This window comes from Microtus oregoni, unplaced genomic scaffold (genome assembly GCF_018167655.1).
Source record: "Microtus oregoni isolate MIOR12 unplaced genomic scaffold, Mior012 000002F_ref0000024, whole genome shotgun sequence".
Classification (NCBI taxonomy): domain Eukaryota; kingdom Metazoa; phylum Chordata; class Mammalia; order Rodentia; family Cricetidae; genus Microtus; species Microtus oregoni.
In genome coordinates, this window is record NW_024543061.1 from 28841796 (window position 1) to 28865280 (window position 23485).

General features: G+C 42.5%; 1 protein-coding gene across 2 annotated transcripts in view; it reads right to left on the reverse strand.

Annotated features, from left to right (window-relative positions):
• The window catches only part of Aplf (aprataxin and PNKP like factor), a 64759-nt gene that overhangs the window by 29106 nt on the left and 12168 nt on the right, over positions 1 to 23485 (reverse strand). For both annotated transcript variants that reach the window (XM_041636899.1, XM_041636897.1), the window contains 4 exons: positions 13181 to 13328; positions 12749 to 12881; positions 9135 to 9322; positions 403 to 755 (listed from right to left, as the gene is read on the reverse strand). In XM_041636899.1, the coding sequence (XP_041492833.1) occupies positions 403 to 755; positions 9135 to 9322; positions 12749 to 12881; positions 13181 to 13328 (822 nt within the window). The remainder of the gene's footprint in view (positions 1 to 402; positions 756 to 9134; positions 9323 to 12748; positions 12882 to 13180; positions 13329 to 23485) is intronic.

Genomic DNA, 23485 nt, shown 5'->3' on the forward strand with positions numbered 1-23485 from the left:
AATGCCTAAACACAATCTAAAATTATCTGAGTAGATGGGAACAATAACTATTTTAAAATTATCTCTTTAAAATTAAGACATTAAATAAGCAGGTATTTAAGTCTGTGTGATTCAGTTTTTAAGTCTGGATTCCCTGGTATTCAGGCCCTTGCATTAGTCAGCATGTCTACACATAAAACATTTAATTCCCTGTTGTAGATCTTAAAAGCTCCTGGCAGGATTTCCCAGAATGCACAGTGGGAAAGTGCAAGTCGGTAGAACCACACTGAAGTGCCCGACCCTATGGCAAGGGTTTACCAAACTTACACCAGCACTGAAGCACCCACCCTAAGGCAAGGGTTTACCAAACTCTTACACCGGCACTGAAGCACTGGGCTGAAATGACCCTGGAGGTTGCGGTACCTGTAGCAGTTAGCCCCATACATGCAGGACGTCCTCCGGACTTTGCTTTCTTCTGAGCAGCCTATAGAGTCAGCAGCCACGGTGTGCGAAGCACCAGGACTGCCGGGAGCAGAGCTGGACTCAGGATGCAGTCCTGGCGACATCTCAGGGAGTGCCTTCCTCTGGATGCTCGCGTGACTCTCAGGATGGCTCACTGTCTCACCCTCGTCACTGGCTGCTGCTTTGCTGATGGCTTTGTGTCTGGAGACCTCATCAAGTTCCTCTACTGAAATGGCGTTGCTCGGTTCGTTTGTCTTCACAGTATCCGTATCTGTGTCACTTAATGTGACTGAAGACAATGATTCTGGGACTTCCTGTAAAAGAAATCCAGAAAAGGCATCGGTTAAAAAAAGAGAACTTTAAAAAAATATACAAAAATTAATGTTTAAGATGACGAAAACACAAGTTCTAGGATACAAAAAGTTACTGAAGACACCATTTTCTGGTTTTAGTTTAGAAACTTTTTAACAATTTGTAGTTCTTACAGTATCAATTTATAGCTATAAGGATACTCTCTTTCCTGTCACATAATCTAACTCAAAAAGCTCTTAAATGTGATACTTCTCCCTAAATAATGGAACTTTCCACATGGCAGAATGGTCAAGCTGGTTCATGTCTGCTATCACCAATTGAAGAAAGCAAGCAACTTTCCTTTGAGATGGTCTGTTAAGTGTCAGTTTAGCCAAGTAAGCCCTAGAGAGCTGACAACCACCATCTTGTTAAAGGATGAAACAGACAGCCACCCTCTGACACTGATCTTCTACACCCATAGACTGCGCTCTCACCTTTCAGCAAAGCGGCTTCTTTTCACAGAGAACTACAACTGGTCAGAAAGCAGAGAATAAGTGACTGTGGAGAGCCCAACCTTAAACGGGAAAGCTACCACATGGTCCCTGCACCCCAGGCGCAGGAACGCTGCACCCACGGAGAGCTACCACAGGGTCCCTCTGCACACCAGGCGCAGGAACGCTGCACCCACGGAGAGCTACCACACGGTCCCTCTGCACACCAGGCGCAGGAACGCTGCACCCACGGAGAGCTACCACAGGGTCCCTGCACCCCAGGCGCAGGAACGCTGCACCCACGGAGAGCTACCACACGGTCCCTCTGCACACCAGGCGCAGGAATGCTGCGCCAAGGGGATATTCTAATCACTCCCGTATGCCTTTTTAACTTGTACTGGCCACCAGCATGCCGAGTAGGCCTCATCTCAGGAAACAATCACTTAAGTACTCCTCTTCCTGGGGAGTAGAAACATTGCTCATCTGAACTCAAGTGTCCTTGTTAGCCAAGTCACAGATATGAGGAACACAAGCAGACACACATGAATGTTCTCACCTCCATTTCTAAGGAAGGAGGGTCTGTTGGCTGCCATCTGGTGGAAGCTCATTTTAGCACTAATAGATAGCTAATAGTTCAAACTTCTCGACATTTTCACATGACTTCTTTTAGACTAATTATTTAAATGGCTCAATATTTTTAAAAGAAACTGTAACTTGGAAATACTATCCATTCTGGCTAACTATGTTCTCCACGGAATGCGGTCTTACCACAGCCCTGCACACCAGCAGACGGTCTAGGGAAAGCATTCACTTGCTGTCTCTCGTAACTTACACCTGGATGGTGGCGTTTAGGCTACATCCCTCTATACCATACGTTCTGATCCCAAGCTTCTCTACCACATCCCCAATCCCATCCCCTTCCAACAGGACCAACAGGCACAGCCAACACTGGAACTCAGGGACAGGAGCTGAGAAGTCCTGATCCTACCAGCCCACTCGACAGCTCTCCCCAATTTCCTTCATTCCTGTTCAGCAGTGGGTGAGGAGTCTGCCAGCTGAGCGAATAGTCAAAACTGTGTTAGATTATGGTTCCTGTGGTACTTCTAGGCTCTACACGTCATTTTCCATCCTTAGAAAGGAAGGATGTGACTCCTCAGAAACACCACACTTCCCTAGGCCTTAGAAGCTCCCGGCTTCTCAGGTATCTTTGTGCAAAGCCTGGGGGTGAAAAAGCAGATGATTCTCATGCCTTTCAACAAGCCCCACAGGAAAGGGGTATTCTCACTGCTAGGGTTCCTTCAAACATGGGATATTCATAGTATATTGTTCCAGCATCCAGCCACAACAAAGCTTGGGGAAAACAATCCCACTCATTTTATTAGCCAATTTATTTCAGAACAAAGAGATACACTGGAAAGTGATAAAATCAATTAGAACACATCCTTTCTATAAAATATGGAGAGATGTTCACCTGAAAGTGGCATGACTAAGGACTGCTATTAAAGGGGTTTATTTTTATTTATGTAGTGTAGGGGTGGTGCTTGCATATCCACATAGGCATACGCAAAGGTCAGAGCAAGATAGCGGATGTGGTTCTCTCTAGTCTTCACACTAGAGCTCAAAACAGGATCTTCTAGACTAGGCTGGTTGGCCAGAGAACTTTCCAGATCTGCCTGCCTCCTCCCTCCAATGCTGGGGTCACAGGCAAGTGAGGCTGTGTTTGGCTTTTCGTGTGGGTACTGGAGATGTGAACTTAGGTTCTCTGCTTTCATGGTAAGAGTTCTTACCCACTGGGGCTTCCTCCTTGCCCTCTAGGACGTTGTCAACTAAAGAACAACATTCCTCTATGACGACATTTAAAGTTTTGCATATTCTACACCACCTCTTATCAAAGATTTTGAAGCAGATAATGATTATTTCAGAGATCCATAGTCAGTCAAAATGCAGAGAGCAAATGACAGTGGGTGCCCAAACCCCACTCCTAACCTGAAGGCTCAGGGTAAGTCATGGAAGAGGGGGCAGAAAGCCTTTAAGAGTGAGGGGACCAAAACATCTGCTATAAGACAATGTCTTCTAGACATGGCAGGGAGGGTGTACCCACCAAACCTCAACAATGTAGTCTAAATGAGACCTGTATAATGAAAACACCATTTGATAAGCCAACACAGATGAAGGAAATCTAACAAGACCCCACCCGTAGATAAAGAGCTGCCACAATCAACTGCCACTGAGAGAGGGAGACTCCATTTTTTCCAGGATGAGTCCTCTGATAGGTCACCCAGTCCCAAAGGAGAAGCCTAAACACAGGAACACATAAGCAGCATGGGGTGGACTCAGTAGGTTGTGTGTGTGCCTAAGAGTTTAACGAAGAAAATTAAAGAGGAAGGGGTCATAAATTTAAGTGGGAGTAGGGGAAGGGATGGAAATACTTACTCAAGTATTAAACTCTCAAAAAATTTAAATTAAAAATATTCTCTTAGCCAAGGGCGGTCACACACACCTGTCATCCTAGTCCTTGGAGGCTGTGGCAGAGGGACCAAGTTATAAGCCAAGCTAAGTTACAGAGCGAAACCATGTCAGAAACGAATACAACATCTCTATATATGCATGTGTGAGCATTTCCTGGGTAAATCCCGATGAATATTGTGTAAGGCTACAAAAGTCAGTACAACAATAGAACTGAAGGACGAGGCACATGGAAGTCTTCATCTTTAATATATATGCTTCTGGACATTCTATTTTGGTAATAAGCATGTATTATTCTGCTATTTAAAAATGAAAAACTAAAGAGAAATGTATAATATCATAGTTCAACTTTCTGTAGTTCTAAGAAACAAAGAAGAATCTGTTTTACTGAAATGTAAACTTTAGTTCCTCACCAGGAACATGCACACATTCTGATTTAGAGAGAAAAGAACATTAAAATCCCAGGTGTCAATATTGTCAATGAGGGAATTCCAAATAAGACAGATTGCTGGGCATGGTGGCATATACCTTTAATCCTAGCACTTGGGAAGTAGAGGCAGGCAGATCTCTTTGATTTCGAGGCCAGCCTGATCTACATTGTGAGTTATAGGACAGCCAGGGTTATGTAGGGAGACTTGAGATACCCCGTCCCCCCAAAAATCAAATGAGACATGAAAGTTGGAAATCATAATGCTCTTTATGGAGCTCATGCAATATTAATATATAGCAGCCTTGGCATTCAAGAATTTAACATTCTTGGTTTCAATTATTTATAAATGATCCCAAATCCATTACATGCAGTAATTTTTAAGTTTGCTGATACATAAATTTGAAATGTGCCAATTTCAAAGCTCATGGGCTTAAGCAAGACAGTACCTGGGGTGGGGGTGGGGGTAAGGGAACAGGAAAAATGGAAGGTGTGCCTATGGCAAGTAGGAGAATGAGAACTTCGGTTTCACCTCGCATCCCCTGCTGTTCACTAAGATTTGATGGACACGTAAAGAATTAGGCATGGGAGGCTGGAGAGTCATGGTAACAGTAGAAAGATCACCTACAAAGTAGAAGACTATGCGCTTGAGACTGGAGATCCTGGGGCTAGTGGTCCTTTGAGGGAGACAGAATGCACTCTTAAGACTATTATTAAAATAGCTCGGCAACTTGTCTAGTAAGCACTTCCCTGCCCTCGGTCATCTGAAGCTTTAATGTATTTTAAGAGGTAGGATAAAGAACTGCCCTCTAACATAAATCCAGCAGGGTTGAGCTGCTGTTTCCAAGATGCTCTTGGCAGGAATGTCTGTGCTGATAAGGTGCCTGAAAGTCCTGTATCAATCCCATTAACATTTCTGGGAGAATAATGGAAAAACCCCAGCCTCATACCCAAGCCTCAGACTGAGAGTTCAAGCACTAGCGAACTACTGCTTCCTAAGGTCCATTCCCTGAAGCTGAAAACCTAACAACTGAGATCCTACCTGTGAGCTCTCTACCGTACTTTCTCCCTACACATTATCTATCTATCCTGGCTGGAAACAGGAACCTGTCTTTCATGCCTCCTCCTTTCCCCTGATCCAGTGTCCAGACACTGAGCACTGAAGTTCTGCGTCCTAGGTACTTTCCCAATGCAATGTCTCTTGGTCCTTAAGTGGCTCAAAGTCTCTGCATTTCCTAATCTTGTCAATACAATCGTCATTTTACCCTGTCTCTTCCAATCTCTCTCTAGAAAGCTAAAAGGACCTCAGTGGCCAATGCATTTTTAGTTCCTCTTCCTGTGAAGGTCTCTACTGCTGGCTTCAATTTTCAATGAATGCCCTTCCTTGTATCCAAACTTCTGAGGACATTTGTCTGACTGTCCCTTATTCAAAATGTTTAAGACCAGAAATGCTTAAGATTTCTGAGTTTTTGAAGTTTAGAGTATTTGTAAAGATTTACAGTTGAGCATCAATATCTGAAATTATCCAAAGTCCCAAGTGAGTTGAGAATCTTGTCAGTATGGAAAAAAAAAGTTTCAATTTTATTTACTTTGGGATTAGGATTATGTATTTGCTCTCCCTTGCTTTCATACTTAGCCTGTCATCTACCTGGGACCTTGTAATTTTCTATGACCAAAAAGTACAGTAAAAATGACCAATTCTAGCCCTGGGCCTTAAAAGACCAGGCAGCTTTTAATTTTACCCTCTTGGAATTCAGCTGTCGGATAAAGGTATTCAGTCTCAACTCCCTATGGTAACCGGAGGGAGGAAGGCCCAGCCAGCTTCCACATAGTCCGTCAGTCCTTGTAGAGACACCATTCAGGGCAGCAAGGTCACTTGGAATGAACCCACCTTAGCTAATACCAAGAATGTGTCATAAAAGAGGTGTCCCACCAAGCCCAGCCAACTCAGAATTGTGTGAAATAAGAAGTCATTGTGCTAAGTGATTAAGTGTGGGGCTTGCTTTGATTACAGCAAGAGATAACTAATAATTTTATGATAGTATTTTGCAGAAGTTGTTTTGATTGTGCTTCCTTTTGTGACAGTTTTAATTAGATTACATAAAAGAAACACTGTTGTCTCAGTGTCTGTGCTATTGGAACAGAGTATCACAGCCCAGGCCATGTATAAACCACAGAATGTATTCTCTCGGTTTGGAGTACCGGAAGGCCATGGTAAGCTGCGGCATCTGATATGGGAATTCCTACTCTGTCCTCATAGGGCAGAAGAGAAGGGAGGACAAATGTGTTCCGACAAGGCACAGTAGGATGTGCACTTGTGTCCTCTTGTGACAAAAGGGCAGAGAGAGTGTCCCGGCTCCTGTGGGCTTGTCTAGCAATGTGAGTTCACTCACGAGCGTGGAGCCTACTGATCAAGCACCTGCTAATGCAACTGCACGGGGAGAGTGTGATTTTTAGATTTAGGTATCAATATAGAATTTTATAGGAGACATAAGGTCCAAACCATAGCAGTGTCCTTTCATTGACTCAAGATCCCTCACTGTGGCCATAAGCTGGAGAGATGTGCAGCCTGTAAGGATGCAGTAAACCCATGAGGACTGACAAAGTCCTGGACTATAAACAATTAGTGTCGTGAAGAGAGAAGTTCTAGCCACAACACTCGCTCACAGCCCAATGCATACAGCAGGAAAACCCACTGCACACAAAAGCATCCACTTTGGCCACCAGAGCTCCTGAGCAGCGTGACATTGGGCTTCAGTTTCCTCCAGGAGCAGAAGGAAGGCTGATGCATCAACAGCTGTCCTTGAGGGCTTGTTCAAATCGCAGGAGTACACTTAAGGCACTAATTATACACAGGCCATGGACTACATGAGTCAGATCTCAGGAAAGGGGTCAGAAAGGATTTCTGCCCATTCTCTCCACGTCATTTTCCAGCCTTTCTTGGGGAAATGTCTACAGTTCTGGACTGTGATCTTGTAAGGCAGCTCTGCATATTAGACTAGACGGGCCAGCCAACCTTTTGTTTTCTCACGATGAACTTGTCTCCCTGTTCTTTGCTGTGCTAGCCCATCAAGATTGGATGCTCCCCAGCGCTAAGAACTAAGACAGAAACAGGGCACACATAGAGGGTGAGCTTGGCCAAGTCTGGCTTGGGTCTTCAGCTTCAGACTTGTCCTCTGGCTCAACTCTACTAGAGCCCAGCACAGAGGTTATGACAGTTTGGGCCTCTTTTCTACTAAACAAAGAAAGTAAAGCTCCCTCAGGACCCTCACGGGAAGAACAACTGTAGAGCTTAGTCCCTCCTGTATCTATTATGCTCCCTTGATGTCATCAAAACCTCACAAACGCCTTAACTAACTGGGATCTGCTTACTCTTTCTCTCTTACTTATTAGCTAACAAGAAATTTCTTAAGGTTTTCTTATAATTATCAAACTTAGTCAGTATGAAACATATTAAAACATCTCTTTGAAAATAAATATTTCTTGTAAAATAGGCAAAGTGAATTGGTATGATCACTGTTCAAAATATATGAATATTAAAAGTTTATATAAGACAAGCTGCATTTTAGAAGATTTAACAGCAAATATATATGAGCCAGAATTCATCTTGTTTTGATTTCTTACACTTGACTCCGTTAGTAAACAAAGACATTGAGTCTTAGAGAACAGATCCACTTCTCTGGCGGGGAGAGCGGCTAGGGAGAGTCTGCTCTCTCCCTAGGGAAGGTGCTGTATGAGTCTGACCTCTGGGAAGCTGGTGACATTCCCTGACTCAGTGTACCCTCCACCAGGGCAGGACCTGCCTGGCTTCCTGAGACTAAGAGGCCCACAGAAGAGCTCAGTCAGCGGCCTGCAGGGCCATGAAAACTGTCACCTTCAGCTACCACTGAAAAGAAAAAAGGTCTGGGGCCACTGCTATTGATTCTTGTTAAGATGCCTCACTATGCACAAACCCCATGCAAGCTCAGGCTCCACAGAATCCAGCTAGAGGGAACAGGTGAGCATGATTTCCCGCTAACTGAGGTGCTCACAGCATCTGATAACTGCTGGGAAAGGGAGCCGTTTTTGTCAAGGATGTGACCCCTGGCAAATCAGTCACACATCCAGGCAGCCTTCACTCCTGAGACTACACAAAGCGGACCTGATGGGACTGGGGGAGAGAAAACTCAGCTATGTAGGTAGGAGTAGAAGAATGGAGAGTGATTATGGGGGGAGTTGAGGAATACAAAATTCCCAAAGAATAAATAAAATTATTGACTTCTTTTTTAAAAAGTCTGGCTTATGTTAATATGCTACAACTTCCAAGTTAAAAAAAAAATGAAAACTTCATGTAATAAACAGGCCTCATTTCTTTTTAAATATCCACTGTCAAGGAATGTCAGTTCAGCCAAACCATTCTAGAGGATTGGTACAAACGGGAAGAGGAACCAAAGGTCTGCAATCCCTGAAGGGCCACAGCAGAGTGACCACTGTGACACCTGATCCACCATTCACTCTTCTGTCTGCCTCGTTCACAGTGGTTACATGAGGTCCACACACAACAGCAACCAGGCGCTTAGAACAAAGGCCAAACTAAGACCAGAGCCAAGCGGTCTCCACCCATTCTACTCTGAGATTTATTCTACAATGCAAATTCTCCCTCTATATTAACAATTAATTTTAATAAAGCAAAAAAGGGGGTAGGAGAGATGGCTCAGCAGTTAAGAACACTGACTACTTGTTCTTCCAGAGGACCCAGGTTCAACTCCCAGCACCCACATGGCAGCTCACGAGGGTCTGTAACTCCAGTTCCAGGGGAATCTGGTGTCCTCTTTAAAATATAGATAGATAGATAGATAGATAGACAGACAGACAGAGCTAGTTTTTAATCTATATAAGCTCAAAGAAGAGGGCAGCTTAGTTTGGTAAATCAGCACATAATTCATTCCCATCACTTGATCTTATCCAAATGGCTGAAAGGAACTAATTACTGTCTCAAATATCAGACAAAGAAAATAAACAATACACTTTTTAATCACCTCAGATGAAACAACTGGTCCTTCTTGATCAGAACTTTTACATTTTTTCCCGGGATCCTGTTCTGCTGGCACACTTTCTGAATTTCTTGGCGGAATTAATCGCTTTCTCCCATGGCACGTTATGTTTACTGGGGCTTTATCTTTGCATGCTCCTTCTTTTCCACTCCTCTGGGCGGCAGCATCCTTATCTAACACACACAAACAGACACACACAAAGAACAAGAAGAAAATGACTTCCTGTATCTTCACAGGTCAATACTCCATATGACTAAAGAGGATGAAATAGCAATGACTCAGGCTGTGGCTCAGTGGGTGAGATAATTGCTGTGTAAACTAAAGGATCTGAGTTTGGATATCCAGCACCAACATGAGAAAAAGAAAAAACAGGTGGGGGTAAAGTTCTGTGGGCCTGTAACCCCAACACTTGGGGGGCAACAAAGATAAAGATCAGTTGGGATTGATGCTGGCCAGTGGAGCCAAACCCCACCAAGCTCCAGATCTTGTGAGAGAGATCCTATCTTGAGGAGTTACGGCCCAGAATAATAGAGATGGCCACCAGCAAAGTCCAGACTTCATTGCAGTAAAGTCCACTGGGAAATACTTAGTTACACATCTCAGACAGCATTAGGTGGCACAGTGGCCAAGAACTCCAACCCCACAGAGCAGCAGGCTCAGAGGCACTGGGCACTTTAACGGTTCACTCCAACTCTGTCTTTCGTTTGCACCCGCAAAGCAGCAACTGTAAGAACTCATGGAGTCACTAGAAGTAAACGAAATAAGGGAGACCCCAACACATCTGTTACAATTTCTTAAATTCTAGCAATAATTTTCTCTGAGAAAAGCTGACAGAGTAGCCCAATGAATTTTATGTCCTGAAAGCCTACCAGCAAGTTAGAAATCCAGCCTAAATTATTAAGATATATGTAAAAAACTCCAAAACCCCAGAAAGAGAACACCCTCTGTAGACTGTAAAGAAATCTCATAACAATGGGCACTGTATCCCATATATTATCCAAAGTTCAATATAGTTGTTTACCCATATATTATAAACCAGCCTCCTGTTCATCTGTATACAATGACCCTGTCTCCTTGTCCTGTTAAACTATATATATACTACATATATATGCTCAACTGCATATATACATACATATACACGCACGCGTGCGCTCGCGCACACACACACAAAGGCATGCTGAGTTTCCAGGGTGCTGCAGTTTTTCCATCTGAGAGCCCAGTCTACTCAATCTGGGATTTTCTGTGTTTCTGTGTTTCCATGTGTTTATATCTTCTTCATTTCTCCTCACCATCCCAGTCAGGTTCATCCCTGAGGTGTGCAGCATTCAACAACTGTCTACATTATCAACAGAACTATCTATCACACCAAAGCAGGAGTAATACAGAGTTGTCACCTTTCATTCAGTCATTTCCCCGTTTCATTACAGTCAATCATGGAAAGTTCCAGAAATAAAGTTCATCCATTTAAAGTGCATGTTCTTCTAAGTAGTACAATGGATCTCACGATCCTGTTCCTTTTGTAAACATAAGTCTCTAGCACACTCAGACTAGTGTGTCTTCCTCATTAGACCGGCTGCTGTGCTGCAGCGCCTGCAGTCAAGCAAGCGTTATTTATTTCAAACATCTCGAAAGCACAGAATAGAGACACTGGAAAATTGCTGCAAATGGAATGTTTGCAACATCTCAAAATCATTTGTGTGTGTGTGTGTGTGTGTGTGTGTGTGTGTGTGTGTGTGAGAGAGAGAGAGAGAGAGAGAGAATACATAAAGAAGACAGCTATCAGAAGCCACAATGCTGGCAACCTTGGCATTGGATCTGTGAGGAAATAAATATCACATAGGTCATGTAGGCTACAGTACTCTGTTACAGTGGGCAGAACTAGGGTAAACTTTCTCAGATAACAGAGAGACATAAACTTCTCAATGCATTTTACCAGGCCAGCAATTACATTAAAACCCCTCACAACACTTTATACTAAAATAAAATTATAGCTCAACACCACTTAAAACAATCATTTAAAAATCCTTAAAAACTAAAAGGGACATAAAAAGAGAAAAAAATCAGCTGAGGAAGAATTTGTTCAGCAAGTGAGGCCCTAAGTTCGATTCCCAGAATTGAAAAGTAAACAAAAGACCCCAAGAGTCAAAAGGGTTTATTAAGAATGCAAGGCTGATTTAATATCAAATCCTACAATGCACAGGAAAGGCATTTGATATTAAATCCTACGATGTATAGGAAGGCATTTGATATCAAATCCTACTGATGTATAGGAACGACACTTGACTCTTAAAATTTGCTAAAACAAAAACCTTGAGAAAAATCACAGACGGAAAAGAACTAGGCTAGAGCCAAACATGACCAGCAAAAGAAAAAAAAAGTCAATGATTGCTAATGATACTCTGCTATACTCCTAGACTGGAGTGTAGCATAATAGTCATCAGAGAGGCTTCATGCAGCAAACTGATGGGAACAGATGCAGAGGCCCACAGTCAAACATTAGGTGGAGGTCGAGAAATCCTGAGGAAGAGAGGGAGGAAGGATTATAGGAGCCAGAGGGGTCAAGGACACCACAAATAAAATAAAATAAACCCACACACAGAATCACTAACCTGGACTCATAGGGGCTCATAGAAACTGAACTGACAGTCAGGGAGCCTGCATGGGTCTGACCAGGCCCTCTGCATATGTCATGGCTGTGTAGCTTGGTCCTCTTGTGGGGCTCGTACAGTGGAGTGAGAGCTGTCTGACTCTTTTGCCTACTTTTGGGACCCTTTCCTCCTATTGGGTTTTCTCATCCAGCCTTAATATGAGGGGAGGGGCCTAATCTTATTGCAACTTGATATGCCATGTTTGGTTGATAATCCCTGGGAGGCCTGCCCTTTTCTGAAAGGAAACACAGTGGAACTATAGGAGAGGGGAAGTGGAGGGAGGGGGAACTTCAGTAGGGATGTAGTCTATGGGAGAAAAACAGACACACAAATAAACAATGATGAAACAATGGATGCCCAGCAGAAAGACATAAATCACTGAGGTGTCAGCCATGACAGTAAGCTGAGTCAGGACAAGAGCCAAGTGTTCTTGAATCTCGTAGCACACACACTGTGACCATGGCATTATTTTATTTAATTATTTTTAAATATTTTGGTTGTGGTGTTCTTTCATCTCAGATATGACACCAACATGCTCACCTGAGACTATATATATATATATATATATATATATATATATATTAACAGTATTTATAACAATAAGAGGAATATCACATGCTCAACAAGGTATCAATAGATAGAATGCTCTTTGAAAAAAGCCATAAAGCAATAGCTTATGTTCTGAATTATATTCCACACACATCTAAAAGTAAATTTCAGGTTAACGGGCATAGCAGCCCATAACTGCAACCCCAGCACTCAGGAGACTGAGGCAGGGGCATAACAAGTATAAGATCATGTCTCAAAATAAATAGAACAGAATAGAATTTAAAGTCCCAGGTTAACCCATACCATGTGCGACCACCACTCTATACCTATTTGTTCAGAGAAACTTCTTCATTGTCTTTAATGCTTCCTTGAAACTCAGCATCAGCAAAAACAAAAACCTACCTCCACCCTTGACAGGAGCTGCAAGGCTTTGACCACTTAAATCTTCTGCTAACATCCAAGCTGGGAGGATTCTTTTCCTCTGGGCAGGGTGTGGCTGGTGCTCACTGACACCACTCGGAGCATCTGAGGAGGACTAAAAGAATATCCATGAACTAATTCCTAAAGGTGCCATGCATCCTTAGTGAATTTGTAAAATGATTTACTTTGGAGAAAATTATCACTAACAGAGAGACCCACTACTGTAGACTAAATTAGTTAAATTTCCAACAAGAAATTCACTCCTATTGGTTTTTGTCAGCCTAGTGTGACATTCTCTACAGATTTAAAAACAACAAAGCAGATCAATGCCGCAGGTGTTAAAATATGCACGATGTCAGCTGTCTTTCCATGAGATAAAGACCATGTTAGGAAGGGGCTTCTTAAGTTTCTCACCTTAGGCTCTAGGGCAGTACACTTGGTCTTGGGTAGTCCCGGGCTTCCTTGCGGTTGCAAAGCACCAGCTGTCTTATCAGGTGGATTAATCACAGGGGGCTCCTGCACGTCACTCAACACATCCTCTTCATCAAGAGTTTGACTGTTCCTAGAAAATAAAACAGAACTTTGTTTTCTATCATTTACAACACTTCTGGTGGAACCTGAGGCTGGTCAATTCTACACCTCTGAGTTTTTACGAATCGTGCATCAATTTACGGTAGTTTCCTTGAGACAATGTTTAAGAAAATCTCCCCGGGGTGAAACTGTGTGACCTCCTCATCCACAATAAAGTTTAGCCATAAAAACAAGGTCCTACTCCCATGACAGCATCACTCAGTCTGAGACCCAAAGAGCCAACACGCACTCTGCACGCCATACTGGAGACACATCAGGAATGCAAAAGTCACCATGCTCCTGTGTGTATTATTTAACTATTTAAATACAAAACCAGGCATATTTTTCCTCATTTGGATTTCTCTATGGTTTCTCAAAAGAAAAGTGTAAGCATTGGGATTTCTAGCAGAATAATTTCAGAGATAAGTAAAAACAAGTGAAAATGAAAACTTAGAGGTGCTGTGTAGCCACGTGCTCCTACTGTATGCCGTGAGTGACACTATACAGTCCTAAGACACTGAAAAATATGTACAAAAAAGCAGAATGAGAACGGACCAGGGGCTTTGTTTTCTTATTTTAACTGTTATTTTGTTGTTTGGGTTCTTTTCTTAAATATACAATCAATTGAAAGAAAAATATTACGCATTAGAAGCCTTCTAACCACTGCAACAAAGTGCTGTCTGGAGAGGGCCCTCGCCCGTCTCCAGACTACAGCGCTAAGCAGGAAGCAATGAAAGCACACCCTGTCTCCCTGCCTACAAATACTAATACATGCACACTATCCCAATGAGAGCACACCCTGTCTCCCTGTCTACAAATACTAATACATGCACACTATCCCAATGAGAGCACACCCTGTCTCCCTGTCTACAAATACTAATACATGCACACTATCCCAATGAGAGCACACCCTGTCTCCCTGTCTACAAATACTAATACATGTACACTATCCCAATGAGAGCACACCCTGTCTCCCTGTCTACAAATACTAATACATGCACACTATCCCAATGGGAGTACCTTGCATATTTGCTCCAGTTAAAAACAATCAAAGCTCACTCAGCACACAAACTCAAATTTGTTCCCCTCCCTTCCACTCCATCCCTAAATGACTGAATATAATGTCTTTATAACTTCATTATATGAATGCATCCATTATTTGATAGAAATGGTATATACTTTTTATACTTGTAATTTTTATCTCAATATCATAGAGATTTGCCCAGGTTTTAATGAGGCTCTCCCCCCTCTCTCCCTCCCTTATTCCCTCTCCTTCCCTTTCTCTTCCTCCCTCCCTCTCTCTCCATCCCTCTCTCCACTGTCCCTTTCTCTCTCTCCCTCCCTCTACACACTCTCTCTCTCTCCCTCTCTCTCCCTCCCTCTTTCTTCCCATTCTATGACCATTCCAGGTTGATTCTGCCATCCTCCAGGTATGAGGGCAGGCATTCTGGTGCAGTGCTGGGTAGTGGTCTGGAAACAGTGGACTCGGGTCTGGAACCTGGACCTGTGATGTAACACCAGGCAAGACTCAAACCTTCTCTGTCTTCCTTCGACTACAACATGGAGATATTCGTAGTGTGAATCCCTCCCACTCAATGTTACGAAGATCTCATTGCTCAAAAAATGAAGCTTATGCCATAATGAACAGTGGCTACTCCTAGGAGCTGGGTCTGGCAGTTGCATTTACTTCCCTTCCTTTGCTCACTGTTCTACATTCTATACAAACACCTAGATGAGTAACTGCTATACAATCTTTCTTTAAAATCCCGACCATCTGGCAACCCTCAGATAACATTAGAAACATGACATCTCTCCTTATCCTGTGTCTGGAACATCAACTAACACCGAACATGTGAACTGCCAGGGTGGGCAGCCTGCAGAAATAATATGCGCGTCTAAAGGAATTAGCCCTGGGAGCTGCCAGTTTCCAGTTAGAAGAGCAAGACAAAGAAAAGGCCCATGGCTAATGATGAAGATGCTGCCTTAAGACCTGTCCAGCACAGAAGTGCACCTCCTCTTCATCTCTATAAAAGCCCTTCCTGGATCTCTCGGCGCCAGGAGAGACAGCATTGGGGCGAGTTTCTGGCCCCGCGGCGCCAGCCTCGGAAGGGGAGCTCAGAGGTTCCTTGGCCCCCTATCCTTCTTGGGCTCTCTGCAGGGCCTCCACTCCCTGCATACTGCCTCTTTCTTCCTAGCCCACCCAGCTCCCATCCAGAACCCTCCCCACTTCGGCCCCACTGTTCTCTTTCTGCACATAACATCACCGAGCCCAGCCTGTCTGAGCACTGGGTCCGAATCCTAGGGGCACTCAAGCGGGCGGGACTCCCTTTGTTTCTATCGCCTGCCTGCAGCAAGCAGGGTAGGCGCTTTGTTTGCGACCTGCCCACCAGCACGGAGGCCTGATCTCTCAGCGCCAGGAGAGACAGCATTGGGGAGAGCCAACGTTGGGGAGAGCCAGCGTTGGGTAGGCAAGGAGACCTGATCCGGTAAAAGAAGATTCATAACGGAGCATTTGGAAGAAGAGATGGGCAGACGCCAAGGCAAGAATTCGCCCAACAAGCTGAAAAGCAGCATGAAGCCACCAGAAACCAGCGACCTCACAACGGGAGGACATGAACACCTTAATCAAGAAGAAGTAGAAAAGATTGACTTCATGAAAGTGATTGATGCCCTTAAACAGCATGTAAAAAACGCCCTTATAGAAATGGATGAGAAATATAACAGAAAGTTTGAAGAATTGAATAAATCAGTGAATGATACCCTAGAAAACTAAGGAAAAACAATCAAACAGATAATGGAAACAGTTCAAGACTTGAAAACTGAACTGGAGGCAAAGAAGAAAACACAAACAGAGGGCCGGCTGGACATGGAAAATTTAAGTAAACAAACTGAGTCTACAGAAACAAGCATAACCAACAGAATACAAGAGTTAGAAGAAAGAATCTCAGATTCTGAAGATACCATAGAGAAAATAAACACACTGATCAAAGAAAACAGCAAGTCCAACAAACTCTCATCACAAAATATTCAGGAAATATGGGACACAATAAAAAGACCAAACCTAAGAATAATAGGAGTAGAAGAAGAAGTGCAGCTCAATGGTCCAGAAAATATATTTAATAAAATTATAGAAGAAAACTTTCCCAACCTAAAGAAAGATATACCTATGAAGCTGCAAGAAGCATACAGAACACCGAATAGGCTGGATCAAAAAAAAAATCCACTCGCCATATAATTATCAAAACACAAAGCATACAGAATAAGGAAAGAATATTAAGAGCTGCAAAGGAAAAAGGCCAAATTACTTATAAAGGTAAACCTATCAGACTTACACCTGACTTCTCCATGGAAACCATGAAAGCCAGAAGATCCTGGATAGATGTGCTGCAGAAACTAAGAGACCATGGATGCAAGCCCAGATTACTATACCCAGCCAAGCTTTTGTTCACTATAAATGGAGAAAATAAAATTTTCCACGATAAAAACAAATTTAAACAATACGCAGCCACAAATCCAGCCTTACAGAAAGTAATAGAAGGAAAATCACTAACCAAGGAGTCCAACAATGACCACAATAACTCAGACATCTAGAGACCCTTCACAAACACAAATCAAAGAAGGGAAACACACAAACTCTACAACTAAAAAAATAACCGGAGTTAACAACCACTGGTCATTAATATCACTTAATGTCAATGGACTTAACTCACCTATTAAAAGGCACAGGCTAAGAGATTGGATACGAAAACAGGATCCAACATTCTGCTGTTTACAAGAAACACATCTCAACCACAAAGACAGGCACCTACTCAGAGTAAAGGGCTGGGAAAACGCTTATCAAGCAAATGGACCTAAGAAACAAGCAGGTGTGGCCATACTAATCTCTAACAAAGTAGACTTCAAACTTAAATCAATCAGAAGAGATGGAGAGGGGCATTTTATACTCATAACAGGAACAGTTCATCAGGATGAAGTCTCAATCCTGAACATCTATGCCCCTAACAAAAAAGCACCCACGTACATAAAAGAAACATTGCTAAAACTCAAGGCAGCCATCAAACCGCACACACTAACTTCAACACTTAGTTGTTGAAGGACTTCAACACTCCTCTCTCACCAATGGACAGGTCAATCAGACAGAAACCTAACAGAGAAATAAGAGAATTAATGGAGGTAATGAAACAAATGGACTTAACAGACATCTATAGAACTTTCCACCCAAATAGGAAAGAATATACCTTCTTCTCTGCAGCTCATGGAACCTTCTCAAAAATCGACCACATAGTCGGTAACAAAGCAAACATCCATAGTTACAAAAAAAATATTAGTAACCACCTGTGTCTTATCAGATCACCATGGATTAAAGTTAGAATTCAACAACAATGCTACCCCCAGAAAGCCTACAAACTCATGGAAACTGAACAGTCAACTACTGAACCATACCTGGATTAAGGAAGAAAGTAAGAAAGAAATTAAAGTCTTCCTGGAATTCAATGAAAATAAAGAAACCACATACTTAAACTTATGGGACACTATGAAAGCAGTCCTAAGAAGAAAGTTCATAGCACTAAGTGCCCACTTAAAGAAAACAGAGAAAGCTCACATTGGAGACTTAACAGCACACCTGAAAGCTCTAGAAAAAAAAGAAGCAGACTCACCTAGGAGGAGTAGAAGACTGGAAATAATCAAACTGAGGGCTGAAATCAACAAAATAGAAACACAGAAAACAGTACAAAGAATCAATGAAACAAAAAGCTGGTTCCTGGAGAAAAAATCAACAAGATTGAGAAACCCCTATCCAAACTAATCAAACGGCAGAGAATTTGCAAATTAATAAGATCAGAAATGAAAAGGGGGACATAACCACAGACACAGAGGAAATTCAGAGAATCATTAGATCTTACTACAAAAGCCTATATGCCACAAAACTGGAAAATGTAAAGGAAATGGACACTTTTTTAGATAAATACCATATACCAAAGTTAAACCAGGACCACGTGAACAATCTAAATAGACCTGTTAGTCGCAAAGAATTAGAAGCTGTTTTCAAAAACCTCCCTACCAAAAAAAGCACAGGACCAGATGGTTTCAATGCGGAATTCTACCAGAACTTCCAAGAAGAACTAATACTTGTACTCCTTAATGTATTTCACAATATAGAAACAGAAGAGTCATTGCCAAATTCCTTTTATGAAGCTACAGTCACCCTGATACCAAAACCACACAAAGACTCAACCAAGAAAGAGAATTACAGGCCAATCTCAGTCATGAACATCAACGTAAAAATCCTCAACAAAATACTGGCAAACCGTATCCAAGAACACATTAGAAAAATTGTCCATTATGATCAAGTAGGCTTCATCCCAGGGATGCAGGGCTGGTTCAACATACGAAAATCTATCAATGTAATCCAGCATATAAATAAACTGAAAGAAAAAAACCATATGATCATTTCATTAGATGCTGAAAAAGCATTTGACAAAATTCAACATCCCTTTATGATAAAAGTATTGGAGAGATGAGGGACACAAGGGTCATACCTAAATATAATAAAAGCTATATATAGCAAGCTGACAGCTAACATCAAATTAAATGGAGAGAAACTTAAAGCCATCCCACTAAACTCAGGAACACGACAAGGCTGTCCACTCTCGCCATACCTCTTCAATATAGTGCTTGAAGTTCTAGCAATAGCAATAAGACAACATAAGGGGATCAAGGGGATTCGAATTGGAAAGGAAGAAGTTAAACTTTCGTTATTTGCAGATGATATGATAGTGTACATAAGCAAACCCCAAAACTCCACCAAAGAACTTTTACAGCTGATAAACACCTTTAGTAATGTGGCAGGATACAAGATCAACTCCAAAAAATCAGTCGCCCTCTTATACACAAAGGATATGGAAGCAGAGAGGGAAATCAGAGAAGCTTCACCTTTCACGATAGCCACAACAGCATAAAATATCTTGGGGTAACTCTAACCAAGGAAGTGAAAGATCTATTTGACAAGAACTTTAAGGCATTGAAGAAAGAAACTGAGGAGTATACCAGAAAATGGAAGGACCTCCCTTGCTCTTGGATTGGGAGGATCAACATAGTAAAAATGGCAATTCTACCAAAGGCAATTTATAGATTCAATGTAATCCCCATCAAGATCCCATCAAAATTCTTCACAGATCTGGAGAGGACAATAATCAACTTTATATGGAAAAACAAAAAACCCAGGATAGTCAAAACAATCTTATACAATAAAGGATCGTCTGGAGGCATTGCCATCCCTGACTTCAAACTCTATTACAGAGCTACAGTATTGAAAACAGCTTGGTATTGGCATAAAAACAGAGAAGTCGACCAATGGAATCGAATAGAAGACCCTGACATTAACCCATAAACCTATGAACACCTGATTTTCGATAAAGGAGCTAAAAGTATACAATGGAAAAAAGAGAGCATCTTCAACAAATTGTGCTGGCAAAACTGGATGTCAATCTGTAGAAGAATGAAAATAGATCTATGACCATGCACAAAACTCAAGTCCAAATGGATTAAAGACCTCAATATCAGTCCGAACACACTGAACCTGATAGAAGAGAAAGTGGGAAGTACTCTACAGCACATGGGCACAGGAGACCACTTCCTACGTATGACCCCAGCAGCACAGACACTAAGGGCATCATTGAATAAATGGGACCTCCTGAGGCTGAGAAGCTTCTGTAAAGCAAAGGACACTGTCACTAAGACAAAAAGGCAACCCACTGACTGGGAGAAGATCTTCACCAACCCCGCAACTGACAAAGGTTTGATCTCCAAAATATATAAAGAACTCAAGAAACTAGACCGCAAAAAGCTAATCAACCCAATTATAAAATGGGGCACTGAACTGAACAGAGAATTCTCAACAGAAGAACTTCAAATGGCCAAAAGACACTTAAGGTCATGCTCAACTTCCTTAGCAATCAGGGAAATGCAAATCAAGACAACTTTAAGATACCACCTTACACCTGTCAGAATGGCTAAAATAAAAAACACCAATGATAGCCTTTGCTGGAGAGGTTGTGGAGAAAGGGGTACACTCACCCATTGCTGGTGAGAATGCAAACTTGTGCAACCACTCTGGAAAGCAGTGTTTCGGTTTCTCAGGAAATTCGGGATCAACCTACCCCTGGACCCAGCAATACCACTCTTGAGAATATACCCAAGAGAGGCCCTATCATACAACAAAAGTATATATGCTCAACTATGTTCATGGCAGCATTGTTTGTAATAGCCAGAACCTGGAAACAACCTAGATGCCCTTCAACGGAAGAATGGATGAAGAAAGTATGGAATATATACATATTAGAGTATTACTCAGCAGTAAAAAACAAGGACTTCTTGAATTTTGCATACAAATGGATAGAAATAGAAAACACTATCCTGAGTGAGGTAAGCCAGACCCAAAAAGAGAAACATGGGATGTACTCACTCATATTTGGTTTCTAGCCTTAAATAAAGGACATTGAGCTTATAATTCATGTTCCTAGAGAAGCTAAATAAGAAGGTGAATCCAAAGACAAACACATAGGCATCCTCATGAATATTAACCTTCATCAGGCGATGAAAGGAGACAGAGACAGAGACCCACATGGGAGCACCGGACAGAAATCTCAAGGTCCAAATCAGGAGCAGAAGGAGACGGAGCACGAGCAAGGAACTCAGGACCACGAGGGGTGCACCCACACACTAAGACAATGGGGATGTTCTATTGGGAACTCACCAAGGCCAGCTGGCCTAGGTCTGAAAAAGCATGGGATAAATCCGGACTAGTTGAACATAGCGGACAATGAGGAATATTGAGAATTCAAGAACAATTGAAGTGGGTTTTTGATCCTACTGCACGTACTGGCTTTGTGGGAGCCTAGGCAGTTTGGATGCTCACCTTACGAGACCTGGATAGAGGTGGGCAGTCCTTGGGCTTCCCACAGGTCAGGGAACCCTGATTGCTCTTCGAGCAGTTGAGGGAGGGGGACTTGATCGGGGGAGGGGGAGGAAAATGGGAAGCGGTGGCGGGGACGAGGCAGAAATTCTTAATAAATAAATAAATTTAAAAAAAATAATAATCAACTTTATATGGAAAAACAAAAAACCCAGGATAGCCAAAACAATCCTATACAATAAAGGATTATCTGGAGGCATTACCATCCCTGACTTCAAACTCTATTACAGAGCTACAGTGATGAAAACAGTGTGGTACTGGCATAAAAACAGAGAAGTCGACCAGTGGAATCGTATAGAAGACCCGAATTTTAACCCACAAACCTATGAATACCTCATTTTTGATAAAGGAGCCAAAAGTATACAATGGAAGAAAGAAAGCATCTTCAACAAATGGTGCTGGCAAAACTGGATGTCAACCTTGTAGAAGAATGAAAATAGACCCATATCTATCACCATGCACAAAACTCAAGTCCAAATGGATTAAAGACCTTACTATCAGTCAGAACACATTGAACCTGATAGAAGAGAAAGTGGGAAGTACCCTACAGCAGATGGGCACAGGAGATCGCTTCCTATGTGTAACCCCAACAGCACAGACATTAAGGGCAACATTGAATAAATGGGACCTACTAAAACTGAGAAGCTTCTGTAAAGCAAAGGACACTGTCACCAAGACAAAAAGGCAACCTACTGACTGGGAGAAGATCTTCACCAACCCCGCAACAGACAAAGGTCTGATCTCCAAAATATATAGAGAACTCAGGAAACTAGACTTTAAAATGCTAATTAACCCAATTAAAAAATGGGGCACTGAACTGAACAGAGAATTCTCAGCAGAGGAAGTTCAAATGGCCAAAAGACACTTAAGGTCATGCTCAACCTCCTTAGCAATCAGGGAAATGCAAATCAAAACAACTTTGAGATATCATCTTACACCTGTCAGAATGGCTAAAATAAAAAACTCCAATGATAGCCTTTGCTGAAGAGGCTGTGGAGGAAGGGGTACACTCATCCATTGCTGGTGGGAATGCAATCTTGTGCAACCACTTTGGAAATCGGTGTTTCAGTTTCTCAGGAAATTCGGGATCAACCTACCCCTGGACCCAGCAATACCACTCCTGGGAATATACCCAAGAGATGCCCGATCATATGACAAGAGCATTTGTTCAACTATGTTCATAGCAGTATTATTTGTAATAGCCAGAACCTGGAAACAACCTAGATGCCCTTCAATGGAAGAATGGATGAAGAAAGTGTGGAATATCTACACATTAGAGTACTACGCTGCGGTAAAAAACAATGACTTCTCAAATTTTGCATGCAAATGGATGGAAATAGAAAACACTATCCTGAGTGAGGTAACCCAGACCCAAAAAGATGAATATGGGATGTACTCACTCATAATTGGTTTCTAGCCATAAACAAGGGTCACGGAGTCTACAATCGGTGATCCCAAAGAAGCTAAGTAAGAAGGTGAACCAAAGGAAAAACATATAGTTGTCCTCTTGGCTATGGGAAGTAGACAAAATGGCCGGGGAGAAAATTGAGATCTTGGGGGTGGGGTGGGATGGGGGTAAGGGGAGATGGGGAGAGAAAAGGGAGAAGGGGAGAATGGGGGGAACTTGGGGAAAAAGGAGGATTGGGATAAAGGAAGGTTGGATAGGGGAGCACGGAAGCACAATTCTTAGTTAAGGGAGCCACCTTAGAGTTGGCAAGAGACTTGAACCTAGAGTGGCTCCCAGATGCCCAAGCCAAGGTCCCCAGTTAGTTCCTGGGGCAGCTGAGGATAGGGAACCTGAAATGACCCTATCCTATAGCAATAATGACGAATATCTTGCATATCATCATAGAACCTTCATCTGGTGATGGATGGAGATAGAGACAGAGACCCACACTGGAGCACTGGACTAAGCTCCCAAGGTCCCAATGAGGAGCAGAAGGAGGGAGAACATGAGCAAAGAAGTCGGGACCACGAGGGGTGCACCCACCCACTGAGACAGTGGAGCTGATCTAGTGGGAGCTCACCAAGGCCAGCTGGACTGTGACTGAAAAAGCATGGGATAAAACTGGATTCTCTGAGCATGGCGAACAATGAGGGCTGATGAGAAGCCAAGGACAATGGCACGGGGTTTTGAACCTACGTAATGTGCTGGCTTTGTGGGAGCCTAGCCA